Source organism: Ananas comosus, linkage group 6 (genome assembly GCF_001540865.1).
Source record: "Ananas comosus cultivar F153 linkage group 6, ASM154086v1, whole genome shotgun sequence".
NCBI lineage: Eukaryota > Viridiplantae > Streptophyta > Magnoliopsida > Poales > Bromeliaceae > Ananas > Ananas comosus.
The window spans coordinates 10,758,525-10,785,866 of NC_033626.1; the positions used below are offsets into that span (position 1 = coordinate 10,758,525).

Consider the following 27,342-nt stretch of genomic DNA (forward strand, 5'->3'; position numbering starts at 1 on the left):
ACTTTTAAATAAAAATTATTGGATTAGGGTAATAGCGGTTCTCTAGTATTAAGTGAGTGATCAATAGAATAATATAATGTAAAGAATGAAATTGGTCAAAAAAATAAATCTAACGGTGAAAAACTTAAAAGCATCAAGTACGTACTTAATTAATACTTTTTAAAAAATACTATAGCCACCATTATAATATAATGTGTTTTTAGAAGCACAGCGGTGGTCTCTATGCTATCAAATTGTTTTCGATGTTTGGACTTTCGAATCGACGATCGACTCCGTTAGACTTGATCTAGAGTATTTGAAGTATCTAGAAAATAAATTTTACTATTTTTCGTTATCATTTGTCTAGTGATCGAAAAATCACAAAATAAATAATTTTAATGACTATGGTGAGTCGTTTGCAAGTTTAATAATATAAAAATATCAAATCACATGAAATTTGAATAGAAAATATTTTTTATACTATGTAAACCAAGATCAATATTCTATCTAAAATTTTAATATCATATAATTATTTTTTGTGAGATTTTTATTTTGAGCCGTAGATTTTGAGCATGTATGATCACTAGGTAAATGATATAAAAAAATCATAAAATTTACTTTTTTGATACTTATAAAATAGTCTAGAACAAATCTACTGAAACCGATTGTTGATTCAGATGTTGCAACATCAAAAATAATTTAATAACACAAAAATTGTTAAAATTTTGAAAGCACATAATTAATTCGGACTATTTTATAAGTATCAAAAAAGTAAATTTTATGATTTTTTTATATCATTTACCTAGTGATNCAATCCTATCCAAAGCTCAGGAACACTACATATTGAGTGTAAGGAAACCTATTCTTTGCTTTCACCAAATCCCAAATTCATATAGCATCTCTCTCTATCTAGTCTCTAGAACCCCTTAATTTTATTTATTTATTATAATGCTTGATGATAATGTTGGGGTGGTGCTTGGAGACAATAAGCATCGCACTCCACATTTCCTTGTACGCATTTGACTACATAGATTCACACCAACTTTGTTAGCTATTCTATGATTAAAGGTATTCTATTTTTGGGTTTCACTTTTATTTCATCATTAGAAACTACTGCCAAGGAGTTAATTTATTAAAGTGTTAAAATTTATGAATCACAGAATAGTACAATAATATATTTTATAAATTATAAGACGGTGATATAAAAATATAGATTGATAAAATACTATAGTTTGCCACTTTGTAATTTGTAAATTGTATTACTTTACTATTCTATGATTAATATTTTAGTACTTCAGTATTTGAATTGACGGTAAGCTTTTTTGGTGATATAACTAAGTATTTACAAATTTTCAATAAGAATAAACTATCAACATAAGTAAATAAAGCCCGTAAACATAGCATTAACGTTGAGGTTGAATAAATTATATAATTTTGGAAACATGCAGAAAAAATATAAAAAGAAAACATAAAAGAAGCTGAAATTTATATAAGGAAAGCTATAAACCTAATTTAAAAGAAAATAAAAAGAAATAGAGTTTGGCCTCCAAACTTAAATAAAGAACTAAATTCAAGCTCATTGATTTTGAAACTCATACAAATAAAAGAAAATAATATATATATATATATATATATATAGATAAAAGCAACCATCTAGATTTTACTCTCCATCTGATCTCGACCTTAAATCGATGTTCGGAGTCTTTAATTTGCCGTGTTATGTGGGCTGAACATCATTAGGATGAATATGATCACCATTATGGAAGGAGGAATTCTATAATATCACACTTGTACCACGTCATCAATAACAATCCAATCATTTTTTTTTTTAAATAAAAGTACTATAATAATAATATTTTTTCATAATCATCATGGAACATATATCTCTAAAAGAAAATATTTGATTGGCTTGTTACGCCACGTCACCAATATACCCGTTGCATTCTAAAATTTTTCTTATGGTAGAGGAGGAAAAGAAAAAATAAAAATAATATCTAGTTGTGAAGAAGAAGATGAAAAAAAAAAAAAAAACATCGTAAAAAGACTATAATAGGAAAAATAAAAAATCTATATATATATAGAGAGAGAGAGAGAGAGTGCGGCTTAGGATGCTTATGGAAGCACGAAGAGCTCCGTGCTTTCACTCTGTTTTGATGTTTCGGACTTTCGAATCGACGATCGGCCTCCGTAGACTTGATCTAGAGTATTTGAAGTATCAGAAAATAAATTTTGCGATTTTTAGATATCATTTGCCTAGTAATCGAAGTGGCTCAAAATCAACAGCTGAAAATAAAAATCTTACAAAATATGATGATATGATATTAAAATTTTAGATCAAAGTATTGATCTTTTTTATCTGGTATAAAAGAATTTTCTAGCAAAATTTCATATGATTTGAATATTTTCTACACCGTTAAACTTGCAAAGGTCCACACGGCCATTAAAATTATTAATTTTGAGGCCCTTCGATCAGTAGGCAAATGATATCAAAAATCACAAAATTTATTTTCTAGGTACTTCAAATTTACTCTAAATCAAGTCTAACGGAGCCGATATCGATTCGAAAGTCGAACATCAAAAAACAACTTGGAAAGCGCGGAGGGCTCTGTGCTTTCAGAATCATACCAGCCCTTCTCTCTCTCTCTCTCTCTCTCTCTCGTCTCTCTCTCTCTCTCTCTCTCTCTCTCTCTCTATATATATATATATATATATATATATAGGTACAAATTTTACATCCTATGCATAATATCTAGAGTTCACGAGATTTTTTAAATTTTCGTAAGAAGAAAGGATAGAACAAGTAGGGAAAAACACTGCAGAAAATTCATTCTTTTCTAATAGTAAATACTGTTGCAATTGATAAACATCAGTTGCATAATAATTTTTTGCAACAAACAATAACCATTGCAAATTATTGTTGTAATTATAATGTAATAAATATATTTTACAATAATTTAATTTTTGATATAATTAAATTAATATAATAGAATAATATTATTGTAGTATTAAACCACTTTTTGGACGAATAAAATGCAAGATGTATATCTTGTCTGGGAGCGTAATGTTACGAAAACCTTACTAAAAATTTGATTGTAATTAATTATCAAGTTAATTTTGTGATAACAAATAATAAATTAACTTACAAGTCAATGCTATAATTCAAAAAATTTTGAAGAAAGTAGAAAATAATTTGATCCAGAAGCATGTGCAATACTACCCTAAAACGTATTTTCATTTTTCGTGCGGGATTAATTAAAAATATCGCCTCAAAATACAACTGAAATTTTTTCTACGAGTATGAACACGAAGAAGATTAACAAGGACTCTTTTAATACCAGACAACAAAAGAATCAAATAAGTAAAAAATAGAATTAATGAAAATCTATATAATAAAACTTTCTTTTTCACTTGTCATTTTGTCCAATGTTCATATCAGTCATTATCTCCAATGTTTATATCACCATATAAACAGTATAAAAAATATATAAATATATAGAGGGGAATAGAATGTAACGTTTTAATCCCATTAATTATACCCTACTAATTAGTGGAGATAGGAAACGCCCGAGGAGCCGGTCCGTGCAGAGTGAGCGTGCACGGAACGCGCAAATCCGCGCTAAAGAAACATTAATTAAATCAAAATATATAATAATAATAATAATAATAATAATAATAATAAATTTTAATTTTTTTTAATCAATAATTCTTCACAAAAAATTAAAAATTTCAAAATAAAAAATAAAAAAATAAATTATCAGATATTTATACTATCTAATAACCGATGTGTCTTTAAGAAACTTAACCTTACTTAGATGTCGTTTGGTTGCATGTAGTTACAACTGTACTGCAGTTGTAACTGTTTGCAAATATAAATTCGGTATTTGATTTGATATATTTAACTCTAACACTTTCAATAGAAATTACAAAAGGAAGCTCAACTGCAGCCGTTGGAACTACGTCCAAATTGGCCGTAGTTGCAACAGTAGGAAAGAGTAACTTTAAACAAAAAATATACTTACCTTCTTAATTATTTTTAAATAAAAAATATATATTTTTTACATTGAAAGTAATCTTACTATCATATATATATATATATATATATATATATATATATATATATATATATAAAATAANACATATATATATATATATAAAATAATAAAATTTTAAAAATTATTTCTCAACTATATGTATCCAAACAAATTATTTATAGTTGCAGCACTTTCTACTACATCCAACCAAATAGGATCCATGTAATTGCAATTGCAATATTTTTAACTATATGTATTTCCAACTACTATATCAAACCAAACAGGCCCTAAGCGTAAACAGTTTTCATCAAAAAGAATCGTGGTAAATTAGATCTTGAACTACGTTTGTTTGATCATGATTTCAACTACCACACAGACAATACAGAATTCTCTGTCACAGATCTGTGCATTAATAGTCATATACAATATCTTAATTTTTTATAAGAATTACTATGAACAGCCCACATCTCATAACTGCTGCCATATATGAAAATTTTCTTTAGATATGTGTGTAGAGTTACATCTCGCAAAAATTACCATCCCGAATCCCATTAAGAGTTATAAGTTTAATCGCAACTACTATACAGAGCACTACTTACCATATGAATGAAATTGAAGCTAAAACTCCTCTATATAAATTGTAGAAAGTTCTTTTTGACCAACCTGATAACTTATTTTCACTATATTGAATCTTTTTTAATGGATTTTTTATTACAAGATTTGGGTTCCTACTATAAGAAGGCCCTTTATAGGTAAAGCCTCATCTCCCCTTGATAACTTCAGAATCTTAATCCTATTCAGACTTTTTGTCAAGCAATTTACAAGATTCAATTCAGATCTGATACAACTCAAAATAATAATATCATAAGAAGTTAACAGTATAACAAACTTCTGTCTCAACTTAATATATCTACTAGCCTTAAAATTTATCCTTTTTTTTTTACAAAAATTAATTACAACCTGAGAGTCACGCTGAACAGAAATAAATAAAATCAGAGAAGAAATTAAGAAATCGATGACAATAGATTGAGCTACTTGTTTCCAAGACAAGTAGTGTCAAGGGTAACTAATTCGATCTCAATGGTACTTCTAATTATTATAGTTTGTTTGACGGATTACCAAAAAATTACACCACCATTAAGAATAAATATAAAAACAAAAATAGATTTGATATCCAAAGAATCTAAAATCCAATTGGTATCGTTGTATCTCTCAATTATAGCAAAATAGCCAATAAATATAAGAGAATATGAGAGACTATCTTTAAGATAACGAAATACTCTCTGTAGAATAATCTAATGAGTCATATTAGGGTTATTAGTATATCTATTTGATATGACATAGGCAATATCAGATATAGTTTTTTTGGTTAGGTATATCAAAAAAATCAATAATTTGGACACAGCTCTCCTGATTTACAGAGTTACTAATGTTCTTTACAAGTTGAACACTAGAATAAAAAAAGTAAAAAGGGAAGAGCAATCAGAATATATAAATTTATCAAAAATCATTTAGATATAATAAGATTGGATCAGAAAAATAAAATCAAATAACCTAAGAATTTTTATTTCTAAAATCACATTTACGTCACCAAGATTCTTCCCTAGGGCATATTCTCGTTTTTCCTACGACATTAACCGAAAATATCGTCCCAAAATACGACCGGAATTTCTCATTCTACGAGCATAAACGTGGAAGAGGACGGAAACTATTTCAACATCCGACAAAAGAATCAAATAAGTAGAAAATAAAATTAATGAAAATCTCTTTAATAAAACTTTCTTTTTCACTTGTTTTTTCTCCCATGCCCATATCACCGTACGAATAGTAAGCAAAGCATATAAATATATAGAGGGGAATTGAGTGTAACATTGGAATCCCCCCAACATGATTAGTGAAGATAGAAAACACCAGAGAATTCCCCCAACATTCAATCCCATTAATTACACCCTTCTACTCAGTGGAGATAGGAAGCGCCCAAGGAGCAGGTCCGTGCGGAGTTGGGGCCGCAAAGATCCAAAAAAATATATAATAAAAATAATAATAATAGGGAATTTTGAAGTTTTTCATCAACACGTAAAGGATCCGTGAAACAATGAGTGAAAAAAAAAAAAAAAAAAAAAAAAAAGGGCAAGAGTAAGAGACAACATAGTTGATTTGTAGTTCGAAGCTTATCAATAAAATGTACGGAAGTAACAACAGAAGTCAATATAATAATTGGCTGCTTAAGACTTTTGTTTATTCATTTATTAATTATTGGTTTCTAAGAGGAAAAAATAATAATAAGGGAAAAAGTCATGGAGTTATTGTATTGTTTCTGAAACGACCACATATTTTACTGACCGTCTCTAGAGCAAGTAGCAAAAGGCTTGATGGTTGGTATCCGAGACCCAAGTTCGAATCCTAGTTGATTCACATTTCTAACTAAGTTTATTTTTAAATAAAATAAACAAAACGAATAGCGTGCTATTTATCTCTAAAAAAAAAAACGACTGCATAGTTTGGCTATTTTAGTAAGTTAACTAAATTTAAAAATGGGCCATTAAATTTTTTGAGCCTTTTATAACCGAGATTGTTTGATAGTTGCTACTCGTATTGTCGTCACAAAGCTCACAAGATCAATCTTTAACTCATACGTTTTGCGTTTCACATTTTGCGTTTTGCATTTTTTACAAAATTGATTTGGATTTAGAAAATTAATAATGAATAAAAAAGGTAAAGTACAGAGCTGAGTCTAAATAAAAAGACGTTTTTTCTGAATTGATTCTATAAAAATTGTTTGACTAAAATTTTTTGCTGCTTGCAATAATAAAATTGTTTTACTGAATTATATTTTAAAATAATTTAAATTTTGAATTTGAATAAATATTTAAAATTTAAAATTTAAAATTTTAATTTGAACTAAAATGTAAAATTTAATATTTGAATTTAAGAATCTAAATTTAAAATTTAAAATTTAATATTTAATATTTAAATTTGAGGTATAAAAACTAAATTTTAATTTTAAATTTAAAATTTTAAATTTAAAATTTAAAGTTTAAAATTTAAAATCTAAATTTGAATTCAACATTAAAATTAGAATATAAAATTTGAGTGCAAAATCAAAAATTGATTTCAAAAAGCAAATTTTAGCTAATTTTGATTTTGTGCCTGTAAAATCAGAAAACTGATTCTAAACATTAGAATCAAATTTTGAAAAAAATAAAACTTCAAATACCATCGCAGTGGTTTTGCACTTTCTCACTTTAATGCTCTATGGTTTAAAGTGTATCACTCTATGATTTTTTTTTTTATTATTATTATCTATTCCACTAACTTTTTTGTTAAATCGGTAACAAAATTAAAACTAAATAATACTAAAGTGAATATTCGATAAACCTAGATAGGGTATATGAAACATTTTGTATATAATTTAACAAAATATTAACGAGAGAGCTGACGAAAAGAGAAAAATAAAATTACAGGCTACTAAACTTGATACACTTTAAATCATATGGTACTAAAGTGAAAAAGTACGAAACCACATAAATAGTATTTAAAATTTACCCAAAAAAAATTACTAAATATTTTATTAAAAAAAATCACTTTTGACTCTAAAATTACTTTTCAGAATCTTAGATCAAACGCCCACGTAATCTATGTGAAGCTTCTTCCACTCCTATGCAGTTGGCAACGGCAAAAGTGATACAACTCAAAAAGAGTCTTCATATCCAGAACTTTTTACCTTTTACTACCACACTACAATATCATATTAAAAATTTAAAAGCCATATATATTTTTTTTTTTTTGAGAGATAGGTAGCACGCTATCCGCTTCGTTTATTTTATTTAAATATAAATTTAGTTGGAAATGTGAATCAATTAGAATTCTAATTTGGATCTCGGATACCAACCATAAAACTTTTTACCACTTGCTCTAGAGACGGTCGATAAAAAGCCATACTTGATAGATATGATAACAGAATATGCACTCAAAAAAAAAAAAAAAAAAAAAATCAATCTCTCTCTCTCTCTCACTCTCTCTCTCTCTCTCAACCGCCTCAAAACGGTTCCCTTTCCCACCTTTTTTCTCTACTCTTTCCAGGTACATGCTTATCCCTATTCCCCCCACAATCTAATAAAACTTGGGCCCCACCATTCTCATATCTTCTACACCATAACTTAAGCAACCTCCATACCGAGTCTCCCTATATAAACCAATCACTCTGCGCCTAACTCTTCGCACTCATTTTTCTCTATCTCAAATTCCTTTTCAACAAAGAAGAGATGGGGAAGCATCTGGTCCCTTTGTCGCTCGCTCTTCTCTTGCTCATCTCCTTCGCGTCCGACGTGGCAGTCGCCCAGATCCTGTTCCAGGTACCCAAGGAAGCTCTGCACGTGTCGCCCTGTTATTGGATGATAGAAGGGATATTATTATTGCCATTGACACGTGTAAGTTTTTTTTTTTTTTTTTTTTTTTCTGAAATATGAAGGGATTTAATTGGGAGTCGTGGAGGAAGGATGGGGGATGGTACAACTTCTTGCGGGGACACGTGCATGACATCGCCGGCGCGGGTGTCACGCACGTGTGGCTCCCCCCACCCTCGCACTCTGTTGCAGAGCAAGGTTAGGATTTTTTTTTTTTTTTCATTAGCCCACTATATTATTATTAATCAATTATTATTAATTTCGTTATTTGTTGAATATTTTCGTAATTTTTAAATATAAGTGCGCTTCCTCTTTTGATAAAAAATATGAATTTTGAGCCCTACGAGTCGTTATAATTGAAAATTATTAATTATTAATTCTTGTTTGTATGTAAAAAGAATGACACTTAGTATCAGTCGATCAATCTACAAATTTGTGGGACTCAAAATGGGCGTGATGAACACGTATCCCCAAAATTAATCTACAAATTTGTGGGACCGCGATGAACACGTGTCCCCTAATTAATCTACAAATTTGTTGGACCCAAAATGGGCGTGAAGAACACGTGTCACGCAATTACAATAATAATTTAGCAAATTTTTATTTGCTTACTACTAGTAAGCAAAGAGTGGAGAGGTTTTTAATATTAACCGACTCGAAAAGATAAAGCATACATTCTGAGGGAAGGACAGCTTGCTATCGTCTTGTCAATTTTTCTTTAGAAACAAATTTAAAGAGCTGTTTAACTTCTCCAGAAAAATATAAAAAAAAAAATTAAAAATTTTTTAATTTCTTTTCAAATTTTATGAAAAATTAGTATTTCTATTTTTCTATAAAATCTTCAAAAAATAAAATTACTAATTTTTTATAAAGAAATTTTAAAAAAAAAAACAGTTTTTTTTTATAACCAAATAAGCGGAAAACTGAGAAATAGAATCAAAAAATTTTGATTTTTTTTTTTCACACTTTTTATAAAAAAACCTAGACAGCTCTGAAAATATCAAACAACTAAACTTCAAAATTAGAATATCATTTACCAACCATTAAATTTTTTGTGGCACCCCTACCTTAAAAAGAGTTGTTATCAAATTATAATTATTAATATTTTTTTTCTGTTGATTTCGCTTTGGTTGCAAAATAAAATTTTTACTTTTATAATTAACATTCTCCACTTAAAAAAGTGGTGCAGCATAACATCAACCACTCTTGTTATTGCTTCCTCTTCTGATCAGGTTACATGCCCGGGAGGTTATACGATCTGAATTCGTCGAAATACGGCAACCAGGAGGACCTGAAATCACTGATCTCGGCATTGAGCGACAGCGGGGTTAAATCCGTCGCCGACATCGTCATCAACCACCGGTGCGCCGACTACAAGGACAGCCGCGGCATCTACTGCATCTTCGAGGGCGGGACCCCCGACAGCCGCCTCGACTGGGGCCCCCACATGATCTGCAGCGACGACACGCTCTTCTCTGATGGCACCGGCAACCCCGACACCGGCCTTGACTTCGCGGCCGCCCCAGACATCGACCACCTCAACCAGCAGGTCATGTCATGTGAAACAACCCACTACTCTAAAATCTTATAAGAAAGCTAATATAATACTCCAACAGTTTCATATTCATTGAAAAAATAATTATCATTAGAATATACGAGGGCTATGTGCTAGTAATAATAAATGGACTTAATCATTATGCACCGATAGTTTGGACCCAACGAGTTATTATTGCTAGCGAGTCAGATTGTTACAATTGATATCAGATCCGAATATCAGCTGAAAGTATAAGAATTAAATACTATGCGGAATAAAATGCTACACCAACGAATTGTGGTTTGAATCGGTCGATGAAAAAAATGATTCTTGTTAGAATATATAAGAGGTCTACACGCCAATGGTTTGGGTCGGATCATTACAGTTAAGCTAGTAGTAGAGAACGGTGTTTTTGATATCTTTATGGTCAGCAGGTTCAGCGCGAGCTCTCCGACTGGCTCAACTGGCTTAAGACCGACCTCGGCTTCGACGGGTGGCGGTTCGACTTCGCGAAGGGGTATTCGGCGCCCATGGCGAAGATATACGTGGACAACACCTCTCCGGAGTTCGTGGTCGCGGAGATATGGAGCAATATGGCGTACGGGAACGACGGCAAGCTGGCCTACGATCAGAACGCGCACCGGCAGGAGATCGTGAACTGGATCAGCGCAGTCGGGGGGCCGGCGGCGGCATTCGACTTCACGACGAAGGGAATACTGCAGGCGGCAGTGGAGGGGGAACTGTGGCGGCTGCGGGACCCGAACGGGAAGGCGCCTGGGGTGGTCGGGTGGTGGCCGGAGAAGGCGGTCACGTTCGTCGACAACCACGACACCGGATCAACGCAGAAGATGTGGCCGTTCCCTTCCGATAAGGTCATGCAGGGCTACGCCTACATTCTCACACATCCTGGAGTTCCAACCATTGTAAGTGTCATCTATTTTGCCTCTAATATAGCATTTGCTAAATAAAAAACACTGAAGATTAATATGTTACTTGAAAGTAGAAAAGCTCTAATTAGGTTGTCAAGACAACTAGGAGCTTTAAATTATTGAGACAGTTTTAACAGTTATTTTTTATTAGTGCACTTATAAGCCTCTGTTTTAGTCGTTTAGACAAAATAATATAATAAATAACACTAAAATTCACTACCGCACTCTACAGCTGAGGGAAAAAAATAATATATTTCAACTAAGCTGGCTAGTCCTACAAATTAAATTTTTGAGATCAAAATGTATAAAATTTATCTAAGCTATGGACAGTTTTGATTCTGCTATCCAAACTTTCAAAATTTTAATTATATCATCAAACTTTTCAATTTATTTGATTTGGATCAATCAACAACACTTATATATGTAACTCGTGTTTCCTGATGCAGTTCTACGATCATTTCTTCGACTGGGGACTGAAGGATGAGATCACTCATCTGACATCAATCCGGGCCCGGAACGGGATCCACCCGGGCAGCACGCTGCGCATCGTCGCCTCCGACGCCGACCTCTATTTGGCGGCGGTCGACGAGAAAATCATGGTGAAGATCGGGCCGAGATACGACGTCGGCAACTTAGTCCCTTCGAACTTCCAAGTCGTTGCTCACGGTAACGACTACGCCGTCTGGGAGAAAAATGCCGGAGACATGGAATAATTTATGCCGGCGCATTTTATTTCTCCATATATTTTCTATTTCCGTATCATAAAATTACATAAAAACACTCCAAGGATGTAAGATTATTGTTTCCATGGCTTGAGTGGAAACCTATGCTTGTGTAACACGAACATAGTTGAGTGATTTATACGATCATAAGAGCTGAGAGATATTTGATATCTCCTGTTTAATAAATGTTGCTTTATTAATATCTATGTCTCCTTTTTGTTGCATTTTACTCTATTAATTATTCTCTGTCGGCTTAAATTTTTAAGAAAAAACGATTGTTTTATATAATTTGCTTCAGTTTTACGGTTTATAAAAAAGTTTTGAATCGAATATCTAACCATTCTCTGATAATTAATTTGATAAAGTTTTAAAGAAAAATAATTATACACCAGTAAGGTCACGATTTGGAGGCAAACCCCAACAATACTCATCTAATAAAATTCAAATCTAAATCCGAACCATTCTAAATTAGATTAGATCAAAGTGTGATTGGGGAAGCATAATTGTTGTGCTCTATTTGAGTCAAAATTGAGTTAGCAATGGTCCATATTTTCGCCGAATTAATAATTATAAAGTTTTGGCTACAAAATCCGCAAAAGTTGGGCTAGAGTTTAATTGAATCGTGGGCTTATGAAGAGGTGGGTTTAGCCCATAACAAAAGCATTTATTTTTCTATATATTTTTTAAGAAATTAGAAGGGATAAGGTCCAATTTGCTATTTGCTTCCTACTACTCTTTTTTTGTCGTATACTTATACGCTGGATATACGGATAACATCGTAGCTGTTTGGTCCTAGGTCTTAAAATAACGACAAAGGAAAATACCATACGAAAATGGTTGAAATGCCGTAATTGTCCTTATACACTTTAATGCAATCTTAGCTTCGAAGCATTTTAGAAAAGAAAAAAAAAAAGCAAAAAATAGAAACAAATTAAAAGGAAAAAAAGAAGAAGAAAAAGGAAACGTTCATACAATTCTAATAAGAAAAATGTCGATAATTATGCATCGATACTCGAGCTCCTAATAAAATTGAGTGTATCTGAAAGGAATTAGAAAAATAAAAAATAAAAAATAGGATCATATGAAATGAAAGAACTTTTAGACATCCGTATCACAAACATGGCAGATAAAAAAAAAAAAAAAAAACGAACATAAATTATCATAGAAATTGATACACGATACAACAAATGTTTTCAATATGAAAAATTTAAACCAAAAGCACGCATATATATCAAGCAATATTCTGAGTGAGCATTGCTCTTGTAAATGCTTCTGTACGGTATGTCGAATTGGCATTACATTAAATAATGGAATTCCGTGCTTTTGCGGACTTCTAAACTATAGACTTGAGAACATCATCTTGAGTTACATTTTGAGCAAAAATTTTGATACTCACAACTAACACGACAGTCGTCGCGCATTTCTTTTTAAGACGAGATCACGTGAATTACTGATATAAGAATAAAAAGAAAATTAACACTAAATTCTGTCAGCGGTGAGCGTGAAATTCATACTTGATTGATGAAAATTCAGTTTCCTCTCATCACAACAAGTTGGTGGAAATTTTCCTTTGTTAATGACATTGCATTTGCCACGTACGTGGATCGCCACAACTATCCACATCATACTCTCACACAAATCACCATCAATTTAACACAACGGAGATTCTTTAGATTTCCACATGTAACTAACTACTTTCCTTTTTCTTTTTCCTTTTCTTTTTCTTTTCGCTTTTTGTTTTGAACATAACCGCTTCCTTCTTTCTAAGATAAAAGCTATTAATTAGATAAAAATATACAAAATTTATCTGAATTGTACACGCTATTTTGGTTCGATAATAAATTCTTTTTCATTTAAGTAATTTGATGATTTGTTGGATACAAAATGTAAGCTAATTACATACTTTAATATATTTATAGCTGCATGAATTGTAGAAAATATATTAATTAACTAAACTAGCTAGTAAGAATAAAAGACGCGTTAAATAAATATTTAAAGGTATTCAAATAAGTGATAGTTGAGTTACATTTTATATATTTTTAGCGTTCAAAAAAAGTTTATAACCGCTATAAAGAAACCTTAGAAAAAACCCACCAATAAGGCAATAAAGGCTCGGATCCAAACCAGCCTCCGTGCCCGATACGCTGCGTATTTTCGGTTCCCAAATTAAAAAAAAAAAAAAAAAGGACAAGGAAAATTTTTAAAAAAAAATCGAAAAGATAAACACCACCTCGGACACGCCTCCCAATCTCTCCCATCCCCCTCTCTCTCTAGAAAATAATTGCATGTTCCTCGTGCACCGTGAACCATAACTACCTTATTAATCAAAATTTGGAGACTGTTCCAATGTCAGAATAAGTTATCAAATGGTAACTTATGTATTAGTTAATAAATATCAAAAGCGGGAATTAAACTTACAATCTTACAGCAGTAAAGAGTTTATAATTGATCATATGTCATATTATCCAAAAGATCGATTTAGTTGAAAGCAAGTCCAGAAATACATGTTAACAATTAAAAGCAAGAAGCATGAATTTTATTCTTTAATAAGATATTTTGACGTTCATAATTTGACAGAATAGTATATTTTAAGGAAAATGAGTCAAATGCAATGGGGCATATTAGGGCCACCACCACATTGATATTAAATATTGTGTTTGTGCGGGACGTTTGGGACGGATGGGTCGAAACAAATAGGTACTCAACTACCTCAGGACGTCGTTTCATAAGACTTATAGCAGCCTGGTGGATCATCTGGGATCTACGGAACAGGGCGATCTTCACGACAGCTCAGTACGATCCAACAGTCGGTATTTACAATATCAATCAGTTGTCGGAGCAGTGGATGAAACTTTCGCCGGACTGAATCAACTGTAGTAGTTTTTTTTTTTTTTTTTTTTTTTTTTTTTTTGGTGCCTTCTCGCCCCTTTCGAGGTCTCGTTGCCTCACCCATGTAGCTTAATTCACGTTCTTACTGAATGAAGCGGGTAGCGTGCTACCCTTCTCTCAAAAAAAAAATATTGTGTTTGTGCGGTGCATAAGATTCACAGATACACTTGGTGCAGGGAAAGGATTTCTCTTTCTCTCTTTCTCTCTCTCAACATTGCCATTCTCTTTCCGTTGGCAACTGCATTCCCTTATCCATTAACAGATCCCTTTAAAGCGCGGGACCCACGAACGCAACTTGGGATAAGAGAATGTAGCTAGGCCGCGTCGCACTATATATACGTTCCCATTGGCTTAGTTCTCTTTACACTCCACACCTCTTAAATTTTCCTTAATTTCTACGTTGTTATCGTAGTAGCAGTAGCAGTGGCAGCAGCAGCAACAATAACAATAGTAATAAAAAAAAAAAAAGAGCTCGGAGAGATGGGGAAACATTTGGCGCCTCTCACTCGCGCTTTTGCGATGCTACTTCTCTTATCAGTCCTTTCCAATATAGCACGGTCTCAAATCCTTTTCCAGGTGCGTACACGCATATGTTTATACGTACGTATAAGGTTTTAATCTAATAATATACTTCAGAAACAACATTAATATTTTTGTTCACGTGTGAAAGATATAATATATTTAGAATTAGTTTATAGAAATTGATACGATTTTTCCATACGCGGTGTTTAATTATTTCAACATGCATGATGCAGGGCTTCAACTGGGAATCGTGGAGAAAAGAAGGGGGTTTGTACAATTATCTCAAGAGCCAAGCGGATGCTATAGCCAACTCCAGTATTACCCACGTGTGGCTCCCTCCACCTTCGCACTCCGTCTCCCCACAAGGTTTTTTCTTCTTCTTCTTCTTCTTTCTTGTTTTTTTCCTTATGTTGTAGTATTTTTTTTTTTTTACATGACAAAAAGATTTATAGTAAGTCACTATTTTAGCCATCTCACTAATCATTTTACGTAGTAATACACGTAAATTCTTTATGAGCTGCACGTTGTTAATTAGCTGTTTCTTATGCTTTTTTTTTTTTTTTTTTACTTTGTGTAGGCATGTAATTAGTAGCGGTGTACGCAGTTACGTATACTGTAGAGTTTGTACTAGCCCTACAACCAAAAAGTGGTTATATATAATATTTATTATAACTCTATTTAAGGACCAATTTTTCTCCTCTAGGCTTTTCCCTCTCCTTACCTATACTACTAAAAATTCAAAAAAAAAAAAAATGTTTAAACCCTGCAAAAGAGGGTTTATTTTATACCTTGGACGGAGGTTTTCAGATTGGTGAAGTCTTTTTAACGATAATCCACTTGATTCTTACAAAGTAATATTATTTGCATGTACATATAATTGATAAATCAGCCTTTTTTACTTCGTGATTAATTTCTTATTATAAATAATGTTGATAATGTTAAGCTGGATGAGAACAATATTATCTTAAATTACATGAAACAACGAGTGTTTAAATATTTATATTCAACTATTTTCCTTGTGTAGAAGTTTGGAGGAATTCGAACTATGAATCTCCTGCTTAATTTGATTCCATATTAAAATATATAAAATGATAATTTACTTTTTAAAAAATTTAAAACCATCAGAGAGAATGATAATTTAGCTACTACCTATTTAAACTTCCAGCTGCGGTCATCTTTACATATAATTTTGCCAACAAAATTATTTGAAAAGTTAGCTGCAGTGAAATTAAGAAACTCCACAAATGGAGCCTCTACTTGTACAAATTAAGGGAAAACATTTGATAAATCTCAAGCGATCGATCGAAAATTGAGCTAACACTGGATCTCTAAGTACTACAACATATCTTTGTTTTCGCATGCAGGTTACATGCCAGGGAGGCTCTACGACCTAAGCGCCTCCAAGTACGGCAACGAGCAGGAGCTCCGGTCCCTGATAGCCGCGCTGCACGCCCGCGGTGTCAAATCCGTGGCCGACATCGTGATCAACCACCGGTGCGCCGACAAGAAGGACGGGCGCGGCGTGTACTGCATCTTCGAGGGCGGCACCGCCGACGACCGCCTCGACTGGGGCCCCTCCATGATCTGCAGCGACGACCGCCAGTTCTCCGACGGCACGGGCCACCCGGACACGGGCCTCGACTTCGCAGCGGCACCTGACATCGACCACCTCAACCCGCGGGTCCAGCGCGAGCTGTCCGACTGGCTCAACTGGCTCAAAACCGACCTCGGCTTCGACGGGTGGCGGTTCGACTTCGCCAAGGGGTTTTCGGCGAGCATCGCGAGGATGTACGTGGAGAACACCTCGCCGGAGTTCGTGGTGGCGGAGATATGGAGCTCGCTGGCGTACGGGAGCGACGGAAAGCCGGCGAGCAATCAGGATGCGGAGAGGCAGGAGCTGGTGAACTGGGTGAGCGCGGTGGGCGGGCCGGCGACGGCGTTCGACTTCACGACGAAGGGGATACTGCAGGCGGCAGTGCAGGGGGAGCTGTGGCGGATGCGTGACGGCGGCGGGAAGGCGCCCGGGATGCTCGGCTGGTGGCCGGAGAAGGCGGTCACGTTCGTCGACAATCACGACACCGGATCCACGCAGAGGCTGTGGCCGTTCCCTTCCGATAAGGTCATGCAGGGCTACGCCTACATTCTCACACATCCGGGGATCCCCAGCATTGTAAACTTCTCCACTCTTTTAAGCAGAAAATATATATATATATATATACAACTTATCTAAATTATATATCATTTTATTTGAATATTAATAGTTAATAACATGTCTCATTTATTTTTATAAATTTAATTAGTATATTTTATATAATTCTCGTAACTATAAATTTATTAAAATAAATAAATAGTTTAAAATTTGAAGTCAGATTAACATTGGCTGACGCATCCTTATTTCTCAAAATTTTAGTTATATATTTTTAATTGTTCTTATTCAACATTGACAATACTTTTTTTTTTTTTTTGAGGGACAAATAGCACGCTATCTGCTTCGTTTATTATGTTCGCTAAGTCATATATCTTCCATGTATCTAATCCTAAATCCTAACGAATTATTTCGTTTTTTTCCCTCTTTCTCTCTCTCATTTCGGTTTGGCTCAGTTCTATGATCATTTGTTCGACTGGGGACTGAAGGACGAGATCAGCACGTTGGCGGCAATAAGATGCCGAAACGGCATCCATCCTGCAAGTGCGCTGCGCATCCTCGTCGCCGACGCCGATCTCTATGTGGCGGTGATTGACGAGAAGATCATCGTCAAGATGGGGCCCCGATACGACATCGGAAACATTATCCCCTCCAATTTCCACACAACTGCTCATGGCAATGGCTACTGCATTTGGGAGAAGATCAGGTCGTCCTAAAGCGCGCTGAAATAGGCGCGCCACTTTAGATGCAATTGCTTGAATCATTTTGTTGTGATGCTTCTACATGTTATGCTTTCCAATTTCCTTTTCTTTTTTTTTTTGTTTTTGTTTTTGTTTTGGTTGTGTGCGCTTGTGTTTTTTTATCACTAATGAAATTTTTACTAAATTGAAGTATTTGGTTAAGATGTTGAAATTTTATCAATTATTAACAATCATTGTTTAGAATAGTTAATTTGGCCTGAGATGTTATGTACCTCTCTGGTCACTTGGACTAGTTCTAAAATTTTGCTTGGAATTAAAGACAGTGGGCCAAATGAAAAGAGAAAAGAGTGAGAGGCCCACTCGATACATTTAACAGAGTGGGCCTGTGGGCTGGAAATAGTCCCTGGTCCTACTAAATTATGTATCAACCCCGATGCACTTAGTAGGTGTGCGAGTGCATGTGCATGTCTGTTTGTGCCTATTTTTACTTCTGCTTTTTAGATGCAATATTTTATGATTAACATTGGACAATTGGAACGGACTGTCCTTAACGTAAGTAGCAAAGAACTTGGTGATTGGTATCCAAAGTCCCAAGTTCGAATCCTAATTGATTTACATTTCCAGCTAAGCTTAATTCTAAAAAAAACAATAAACGAAGCAGGTAGCATGCTACGTTTCTCTTAAAAAAAAAAAAAAAAAAATTGAGCATTGGAAAAGTCTAGGTTTTTGTTGTAGCAAATAAAAGATCTGTCTAATAGTATAAGCCAAGATCTAGAGTTTCCAATAATCAAATACAGTGTTTTCGTTAACCATCTCTTTCGAATAATACTTTATCAAATAACATTATTTCTGATATTGAGACTGAGAACAGTTTTAATGTTGATAGTTTAGCTAATTGCGTTACACGTATATCATATGTGACATCCACTCAGTACTTGGCTCCATTTGGTATATTCTGATTAGATTTCGTTTTGTGTGGTGAAAAAAATATCATGTATCTTTCGTATGTAATATTTCGCTGCACAAATATCGCAATTAATTGATTACGATATATTTTTTACGGTCCCAACAAAAAGTAAAGAATTGGATCTCTGTTTGTGTCTATGCTTCAACTCTCTTTTTAATCTAACAAGTTTAGGATTTTAGTAGGCAACTAGGCAACCTAGCTCACAATTGACTTTTTTAATTTTTATGATTTCCTTAATCTTGTTAGATAACTTTAAAACACTCTATAATCTCCTATTCTTTCTTTTTCATTAAGTTTCTTAATTGACATGCTCATCTGGAACGTTCCAGTTTTATTTCCACTGCGGGCCACGACGGGTACACCGTGGGCGCACCGCGCAAGTGAACTGTAGCCTCTCTGTTCCAATTTCAACGCGTGCTTTAAATGCTTTGCTGAAACCGCCTCAACTTCTCCTCGTATCACCTGTTGCCACCTCGGATGGTCCACGTAGTTTGACCTCCGCATAAGTAGTAAAATTTACACCGAGTCCTTATACCTTAATTTTAGTGAGCTATTACGATTTAAGATTATTGCATTTTTTATTTTTAATAAAATTTTTATATAAAATAATGTAGTAGGGGATGATGAATTTTTTTATTTTTTTTATAACTCTTCCATCCAATTTATTTATTCGGAAATAAAAACTAAAATTTGGAAATAACTTTCTTTTATTTTTGATAGATCTTTTAAAGTAAGTTGACAATGCATTATTAGTAGGAAATACAAAAAAATATATATATATATATATATTCCCATTAATATATTATTAAATTATTTACCATTAATATATAATTAAATTATTTAGAATTTAACATTTAAAAGAATAAAAAATATTAATTAGATACAATCTATCTTTCGTAACAACATTAATTCTTGATTAAAAAAATGAAAGACCCTTGCTGACGAAAATCTCCCACGTCAGCGCTCTCGCGCCTCCACCACGCGTGTGCAGTGTCCACCGTCAAAATCGCCTGCTCATCTCCAGAGTTCGACCCTATCCTTTCCGATAAGTTCTAGATGATAACATCAGCACTCGGCTTTGTTTCGTATATGCTGTTAATAAATAAAATAAAATTAGAATAAAATTATATGAGGATATATTTTTTTTGTTTTTTTAAGTAGGATCGTAAAATCGTAAACGACTTATGGCGAAACATAATATTACATATAAAAATAAATATAATATTTTTTTATCGTATTTTTTTATCCTACATAACGCAATTTTTCCGTCGTTCTAAACGAAATCTATATAATTTATTTCTAGCCAAACATATTTTTATTTTAAAAAATTATAATAAAAATATTTTTTAATAAAAATGAAATCATTGATTAATCAAAGAAAAAAAGTTTAATTGATTGGAAACACTCCACCAATAATATAACTAATACTGTAATGCATTATAATTTTTTTTAATNATTCCATATATTAGTAAAAACAAAACCCCGATCTCCCCTTGGGCATCAGAGTCAAATCACCAGAATGAGAAACGCTTCCACACCGCGTTTGCGTCGCGGATGTCGTCACCAACTCCCTTATAAAGCGCGCCGCGCCCAAATAAGCCCCAAATCCCAGCAAAACCCCCAAGTACAGTACAGTACACAACGCAATGGTCCCGAAACAGGAACTCCACTTCAGCGAACCCAATTCCCACTTCTGCATCAAAGCTGCTGCTGCTGCTGCTGCTCCATTTTCGCAGCTCCGCAGTGAGCACGAAACCGCTGTCATCGTCGCCGCACTCGTGCGCGTCCTCTCGGGGCAGTCGGCCGCCCCGTGCCGCCTCTGTGGCATCGACGGGTGTCTCGGCTGCGAAACGTTCGCGCCCGGCGGAGGAAAGAACGAGGCAGTTGTTCTGAATTTCGCCAACGGAGGAGCGGCTGCGGTGGCGGCGGTTGCCGAGAAGAGGAAGAGGAGGAAGAATAAGAATCTGTACCGGGGAGTTCGGCAGCGGCCGTGGGGAAAGTGGGCCGCGGAGATCAGGGACCCGCGGCGCGCGGCGCGCAAGTGGCTCGGCACGTTCAACACCGCCGAGGAGGCGGCGCGGGCCTACGACCTCGCCGCCATCGAGTTCCGCGGCGCCCGCGCCAAGCTCAATTTCCCCGTCCCCGACCAATTGCCGCTGCCGCCGCCGCCGCCGCTTCGCGAAACGAAGGCACAGTCGCAACAACAGCAGCAGGAGCAGAAGCAGCAGAAGCGCTGGGAAGGGGAGGATTGGGAGATGGTGGAGTTGTGGGATGGGCTGCAGGATTTGATTGCCCTGGACGATGTGGAGCTCTGCTTTCCACTGTTTGATTGATTCTATTTCTTTTCTTTTTTTTAGGGACTGAGTTTTGTTTTTTAGAAAATAATTTTATACAGTTGTTTGTCAAAGAGAGGACTGCTGCATCAGCAGAAGTGGGGCCCTGCATTTTTAATGGCCACTGCCGATTCAGCAAGAGAGATGAGCGAAAGTAGAATTTTTCATTTTTTTATTATTTAATTAATTGTTATACAATTTAACAAATTGTCACAGATGAAAAATATTCAATTCAGTATTTCTTAGGCACGAGTGATTGAACTTTTGATATGTTAGTGTGTTTATTTATTTATTGACTAATTTTTAGAAATGGAAATCGTTCTTTTTTGGAATTCTCAGTTTTAATTGATGCTATGACTTTTTTTTTCTTTTCTTTTTATAATTTTTTTTTAAAAAAATATAGCATATTACCCGTTTTATTTATTTAGAAAATAAATTTGGCTACAGGAATTAAGCCAACGTGACCGCGAAAAACATTTAAGGTAAAAAAAAAAAAAACAAATAAAAACAAAGAGAAAAAATCGTAGAAAAATTTACTAATTCTACTCCTCATTCAAGATCAAGTCACTAAAAGCTGCAAAATTCAATTCATTTCTAACTCACTTTCCAGATTCGTCTAATTATCAAAAAAAAGGTCAAATAATTAGTTCCTAAAAATTATGTCGTTTCTTTCCCACTAAATCATCTACAAACGAGTTGCGATTCTATTTAGATTCCTTACTATTGTCCTTTGGGTTGTCCCCAACTAGAAGTTTTCAGACACCTTGACCTTCATCTCAGTCTCCGAAATGTGCCTACTCTCTAGAATGTTGAACTTTAAAAATCTACTGATTATACATCCAACAGACAGATAATCCAATTTACAATTTTGACTGGAATTTTTAATGATATTTTTTTGGTACGAAGTAACACCGACTAAGACAGCAAATGTTTGGACAGCTTTGATTTAACCAACTAATGATAGCTCGAAATATAATAATAATACTTTCTCTTTTTGAGAGATAGGTAGCACGCTACCTGCTTCGTTTATTTTATTTAGAAATAAACTAAGCTAGAAATGTGAATCAACTAGAATTCGAACTTGGGTCTCGGGTACCAACCACCAAATCCTTTGCCACATGCTCTAGGGACGGTTGGTAATAATAATACTTTCTACCTGTACAAAGTGGTGGATTAGCCGCGTCCAAGCCTCATGCTTAGCAAATTAATATTTGAAGCCGCTTGGAAAAGACGATAATCTTTGACTGAGAAAACTCTGAACTTAATAATTAATATTCGATATTAAATTTAAAATTTAATTATTTAATATTAAGAACCTATTTGGGTTGTGGTTGAAATAGAATAACAAATAAAATTAGATTGTGTTTAAATGAGAAATGGAACAACGAATCGTCTGAAAAAATTTGGTTTGTCATTAAAATGCAAATCAAAAATTAGATAATTTGAAATATTTGAAATTTTGAAAAAAAAATTCATTCAAGAAGATGAGGAGAATAATGAAGCGCGAGAAGTAAAAGATATTTGTGAGAAGGGATTTTGAATAATTTATTCTAAAATTAGTTAAATCAAAATGAACATTTAGATTTTTTTTTTTAAAAAAATTGATTAAGAGAAATGAGAGTAATGAAAAGAGTAAAGAGAGATGTTCGTCAGAGAGAATTTTATCTAGTTTATTTTGGAGTATGCTAATTAGAAAAATCATAAATAGATTGGATCATTTCAAAACTCATTTTTATTTCAAAATGAACTAGAAATTAAAATTCAATTCCCTTTTTTGAAAAAGGGCCAGCATCAAAATTAAGGGATCGTTTGGTTGTATCTAGTTGCAACTGTACGACAATTGTAACTATATGCAAATACAAATTTTGTATTTGATTTGATGTATTTAACTCCAACTGTTATAATATGAACTGCAGGGGGAAGTCCAACTGCAACAGTTGAAGAGAGCAAATTTAAACAAAAGGTAAACTTATCTCTTTAATTATTTTTTATTTAGTAATCTTACTATCATAAATATAAAATAATAAAATTTTAATACTAATTTCTCAACTGTATGCAACCAAATAAATTATTTATAGTTAGAGTGGTTTCTACAACATCCAACCAAACATAATGCATATAGTTATAAGGGTGTGTTTGGTTCGCGCTATCTTTTTAAGATTTCTAGTAATGCAACGGGAATAAGAAAATATGACGGTGTTTGGCTAAAGGCACTAAATAATCTAGTTGGTAATATTAGATTCACTTGGGAATGAGATTTATCCCAAAGTACTAATCTCATTCCCTTGCGGGAGAGTGGGTATCCTCATATTAATGAATTGGGTAATTATAATATGTTTAATCTCTTTCTTTCTTCCTACCCGCCAGCTAGTAAGTATTATTATCCTTTATACTCTAACCTCATATCTCTGTCTAAACTTATCTTTTTCTCTCTAAACTTCAACTCTTTTTCTCTCTCTAAACTAAGCTCTCTCTCCCCCTCTTTTTCTAAAATTTCAACTCCCTCACTCACTCTAATCTCGACTCTATTTCTCTTCTTATTATTTAATTATGCTCTCTCTCTCTCTAACCTATATTTTCTCTCCATTTTTTCTAAAAAGATGTTGAAATTTTTGATAGCATTATCTAAAATTTATTAAAAAAATAAATAAATAAGTTGTATATTTTTTGTAAACTTAAATAATATAACTAAATAATATGACCGTGCGAACCAAACACATGAATGCCACATTCTAAGTAATAGAATGAATAGGAATAAAATTTTTGGATATCTTTTTACTCCTACTAATCTTTCATAGTGCGAACCAAACGTGCCCTAATAATTATCTTTTCAACTGCATACATCTCCAACTATATTTACTGCATTTATAACATCCCCTAATTAATCTTGTTCAGATTCCATTGCAGAAAATAGGTGAATAGTTCTTACAAGAGGGCCCCATATGAGGAGTTCTCGCTTCTCATTGGGCGTGGGGGCTAGGGAGTAGGGAGGATGAGGCCAATACTCGGCTTCACAATTCCACTTTCCATATCCACCACATCGATCGATCCCCCTATCACCGGAAAAAAAAAAAAAAAAGCCATGGCGTTGTTCGCCGCCCCGGCGCCGCCCGGCGTTTACGCCGGAGCCCACCCGCACCCTCCTGCTACGCGCACCAATAACTACCCCGGAACGCCCGCGCAGCGCTACTGCTACGCCACGCCCACGCCCCCGCGCGCATCTCGCCTCGTAGCCCGAGCCCAGCGCGCCACGTGGCTCCCCGGCCTCGACCCGCCGCCTCACCTCGACGGCACGTGCGTTACCCCTCCCCCCAACATTTTTTTTTATCCGGAGCCTAATTGATGGTCACGACGACGAAAGAGGAATGTGGAATTAATCTTGATATTATATCTTATTTGAAATATCCGGAGCCTAATTGATGGTCTCAAATTAGAATTTTAGTTGATTTATATTTTCAGCTAAATTTTTTTTTAAAAAAATAAATAAAATAGATACTACGTTATTTTTCTCTCAAATAAAAAAAAGAACTCCATATTTTTCTTTAAAAAAATTAGTGGGATGATTTGATTGTTAGTTGGGTGTGTGATGTAGGCTAGCTGGGGACTTCGGGTTCGATCCGCTGGGGCTGGGCGAGGATCCGGAAAGCTTGAGATGGTACGTCCAGGCGGAGCTCGTGCATTGCCGCTTCGCCATGGCCGGCGTTGCCGGCATTCTCGTCACCGATGTACGTAATTCGTCTCCGTCGGCTTTCTGATTTTGAGTTTGATTGTAGTCCTATTGACCGTGTCTGGTACGCTTTGTTAAGAATTTAATAGCTGATATTTAATATTTTAAATTTGAAATTTTATTACTTTATATTTCTAGTTGAGTTTGGAGGACAAGATGGATAACTTATTATCCTTTTCTTTCTGAACAGAAAAGAATTAATTGTAGTCCTAAGAAAAAGAAGAAATTCCGATTTTGAATGCACATCTTTCGTGTTTACTCTTTAGCAAACGTAACTTTGCTGCATTATGACAATTTAATAACTTTTGGTATGAATTAGCTTTGTTTCGTGGAGGATTTTTTTTTTTTTTTTTGAAATTCTACTTGTACATCTAGAAAAATGGTATAGATCTTACAATTCCCATATTAAAAGTCCCAAAAATTCAAATAATTCTTAATAAACATAAAAAGAATTGATGTGACAAGTAATAAATAATAATTTTTGAATGAAAAGAGTGTGAGCCGTCTATCAATAGCGCTGCCCTTTTTTTTTTTTTTTTTCAAGGAATCCTACTTTTACACTCCAAAAGGATTGACAAAAATCTAAATGAGTTTAGTAAAAAAAAAAATTTGATATGATACTAAAATACTGATGATTTTTGAATGAAGAGAAATGTACACTTAGCTTTATGGTATACTAGTAGCATTGTTTTTTTTTTTTTTTCCCTTGTGTGTGTGTGAGCGAGAAAAGAACATATAAGTTATGTCACCAACTTTATTCATTAAAAATTAATCAAGCACAGACCGTCCCCAGCACAAATAGCAAATGGCTTGATAGTTGGCATCCGAGGTCCAAGTTCGAATCCTAGTTGATTCACTTTTCCAGCAAAATTTATTTTTTAAATAAAATAAACAAATCAGGTAGCATGCTACTTATCTTTACATAAATAAATTAATAAGCAATGCTACTGCCAGAAAAAAAAAAAAAAAAGCATAGAAAATTAAGTAAAAAAATAGCAAAATAACACGAAAATGAAAGAAAACGAAGATCTCTACTCTGTTTATGATATCTTGGAGCTTTTCTTAAATTTTCTCTCGCCGTTGAACTGTAGTACCGGCACAATGTTTCAGAATGTGTGTTCATGGAGACAATTTTGCTTGCAGATCATGCCTATTTAAGTTTCCTCGAAAATTCTATTTATATGCACAAGTTTTCCACAATGTACCTGAAGTTTGATTATCTTGATGCTCTCTAGTTACTTCGCGTCGCAGGAGTCGGCAATATACCAGTATGGTTTGAAGCAGGCGCCGTGAAGTTCGAGTTTGCGAGTACTCGTGCACTCTTCATTGTTCAACTCTTCCTGATGGGGTAAGATTACATTGAATTTATCTTTTTTTTTTTACTCTTCCAAAATTCTCTGGTCTCATTGTTTTTCGTTTCCGATTTTCCAGATTTGTAGAAACCAAGAGGTATATGGATTTTATTAACCCTGGATCACAAGCAAGAGAAGGAACTTTCCTAGGTTTGGAGGCTGCGTTAGAAGGTTTACAGCCTGGGTGAGCAGCGCACATATATCCTCATTTCGAAGGGAAATTATTGTGTATATATATCCATCAATTCTTTGCTATATAGAATTTAAATTTTAGCTAACAAAATATCGCACATATCGAAAACTAAGTTCCATGTTTCATGCTCTCAGTATAAAGCTAATACAACCTCAACCTTAGTTCTAATCTTAATATTTTCCGTCTAATACGAATTGATCGTCCCGAACAGCTATCCGGGAGGGCCGCTGTTCAACCCACTCGGCCTTGCGAAAGATATCGAGCACGCGGATGAGCTAAAGCTGAAAGAAATCAAGAATGGTATATTCGCCGATTCTTTCTGGAACTGAAATAAACGCCCCTACGGAGACGAAACATTTGCTGATAGGAGAATTTTTTATGATCATCGCAGGTAGGCTCGCGATGGTTGCTATGCTCGGGATGTTCGTGCAGGCGTATGTGACACGTGCCGGCCCGATCGACAACCTTTTGACGCACATTTCGGACCCCTTCAAGAGAACCATCATTCAAACCCTTTCCGGCGCGAATTCGTGAGAACAAGCTGTGGTTTTGTTGCAGTACTGCAGAGTGGCAGTTGTGTAATCTGCTTTGTGTTGCTGTTGCATCACATTCTTAATTACTCTTCCTCATCTTCTCATCAGTTTGCAATTTTTAAAATGAGATTACTGAATCAGTTGAGGCTGATTTAATTTGTTGTAAATTTGTATGCTCATCATGAACAAAAAAAAAAGTAAAATCTTGTTTCTTCGGTAACCTTTGTTGTGAGAGAAGCAGCAGTAAATGCAGAAGATTCAATACAATTTTCTAGCAGACAAATAGTCGTTTTAAGATTTGGCTTACCTCGTTTGCCAACTTTGTTATGACAATCACACAAAATGGTATTTTTCTTTTTAAATTTTTGAAGCACTAAA

At 34.3% G+C, this 27,342-nt stretch overlaps 4 protein-coding genes across 4 annotated transcripts; all 4 read left to right on the forward strand.

The window, feature by feature from the left end:
- LOC109712005 (alpha-amylase isozyme 3B-like) lies at positions 8,237-11,803 on the forward strand. Its single transcript, XM_020235413.1, has 5 exons — positions 8,237-8,365; positions 8,482-8,614; positions 9,649-9,965; positions 10,385-10,873; positions 11,326-11,803. The coding sequence occupies exons 1-5, from the start codon at positions 8,276-8,278 to the stop codon at positions 11,590-11,592; spliced, it is 1,296 nt and encodes a 431-aa protein (XP_020091002.1). The 5' UTR covers positions 8,237-8,275; the 3' UTR covers positions 11,593-11,803.
- LOC109711289 (alpha-amylase isozyme 3C-like) lies at positions 14,871-18,013 on the forward strand. The gene is made up of 4 exons (XM_020234250.1): positions 14,871-15,066; positions 15,246-15,378; positions 16,377-17,182; positions 17,614-18,013. Exons 1-4 carry the CDS (start codon positions 14,971-14,973, stop codon positions 17,872-17,874), a joined length of 1,296 nt encoding a protein of 431 aa, XP_020089839.1. The 5' UTR covers positions 14,871-14,970; the 3' UTR covers positions 17,875-18,013.
- LOC109711388 (ethylene-responsive transcription factor ERF109-like) lies at positions 20,376-21,429 on the forward strand. The gene has a single exon (XM_020234400.1). The coding sequence runs from the start codon at positions 20,473-20,475 to the stop codon at positions 21,157-21,159; it is 687 nt and encodes a 228-aa protein (XP_020089989.1). The 5' UTR covers positions 20,376-20,472; the 3' UTR covers positions 21,160-21,429.
- Positions 24,158-27,104, forward strand: LOC109711302 (photosystem I chlorophyll a/b-binding protein 5, chloroplastic). The gene is made up of 6 exons (XM_020234272.1): positions 24,158-24,453; positions 24,752-24,884; positions 26,122-26,234; positions 26,318-26,422; positions 26,643-26,731; positions 26,823-27,104. The coding sequence occupies exons 1-6, from the start codon at positions 24,242-24,244 to the stop codon at positions 26,963-26,965; spliced, it is 795 nt and encodes a 264-aa protein (XP_020089861.1). The 5' UTR covers positions 24,158-24,241; the 3' UTR covers positions 26,966-27,104.

Coding starts and splice junctions, on each gene's coding strand:
- LOC109712005 (XM_020235413.1), top strand. CDS start 8,276: ATGGGGAAGCATCTGGTCCCTTTGTCGCTCGCTCTTCTCTTGCTCATC. Junction 9,966..10,384: donor TCGACCACCTCAACCAGCAG/GTCATGTCATGT, acceptor TATGGTCAGCAG/GTTCAGCGCGAGCTCTCCGA. Junction 10,874..11,325: donor ATCCTGGAGTTCCAACCATT/GTAAGTGTCATC, acceptor TTCCTGATGCAG/TTCTACGATCATTTCTTCGA.
- LOC109711289 (XM_020234250.1), top strand. CDS start 14,971: ATGGGGAAACATTTGGCGCCTCTCACTCGCGCTTTTGCGATGCTACTT. Junction 15,067..15,245: donor GGTCTCAAATCCTTTTCCAG/GTGCGTACACGC, acceptor TGCATGATGCAG/GGCTTCAACTGGGAATCGTG. Junction 17,183..17,613: donor ATCCGGGGATCCCCAGCATT/GTAAACTTCTCC, acceptor GGTTTGGCTCAG/TTCTATGATCATTTGTTCGA.
- LOC109711388 (XM_020234400.1), top strand. CDS start 20,473: ATGGTCCCGAAACAGGAACTCCACTTCAGCGAACCCAATTCCCACTTC.
- LOC109711302 (XM_020234272.1), top strand. CDS start 24,242: ATGGCGTTGTTCGCCGCCCCGGCGCCGCCCGGCGTTTACGCCGGAGCC. Junction 24,454..24,751: donor CCGCCTCACCTCGACGGCAC/GTGCGTTACCCC, acceptor TGTGTGATGTAG/GCTAGCTGGGGACTTCGGGT. Junction 26,423..26,642: donor TTAGAAGGTTTACAGCCTGG/GTGAGCAGCGCA, acceptor CGTCCCGAACAG/CTATCCGGGAGGGCCGCTGT.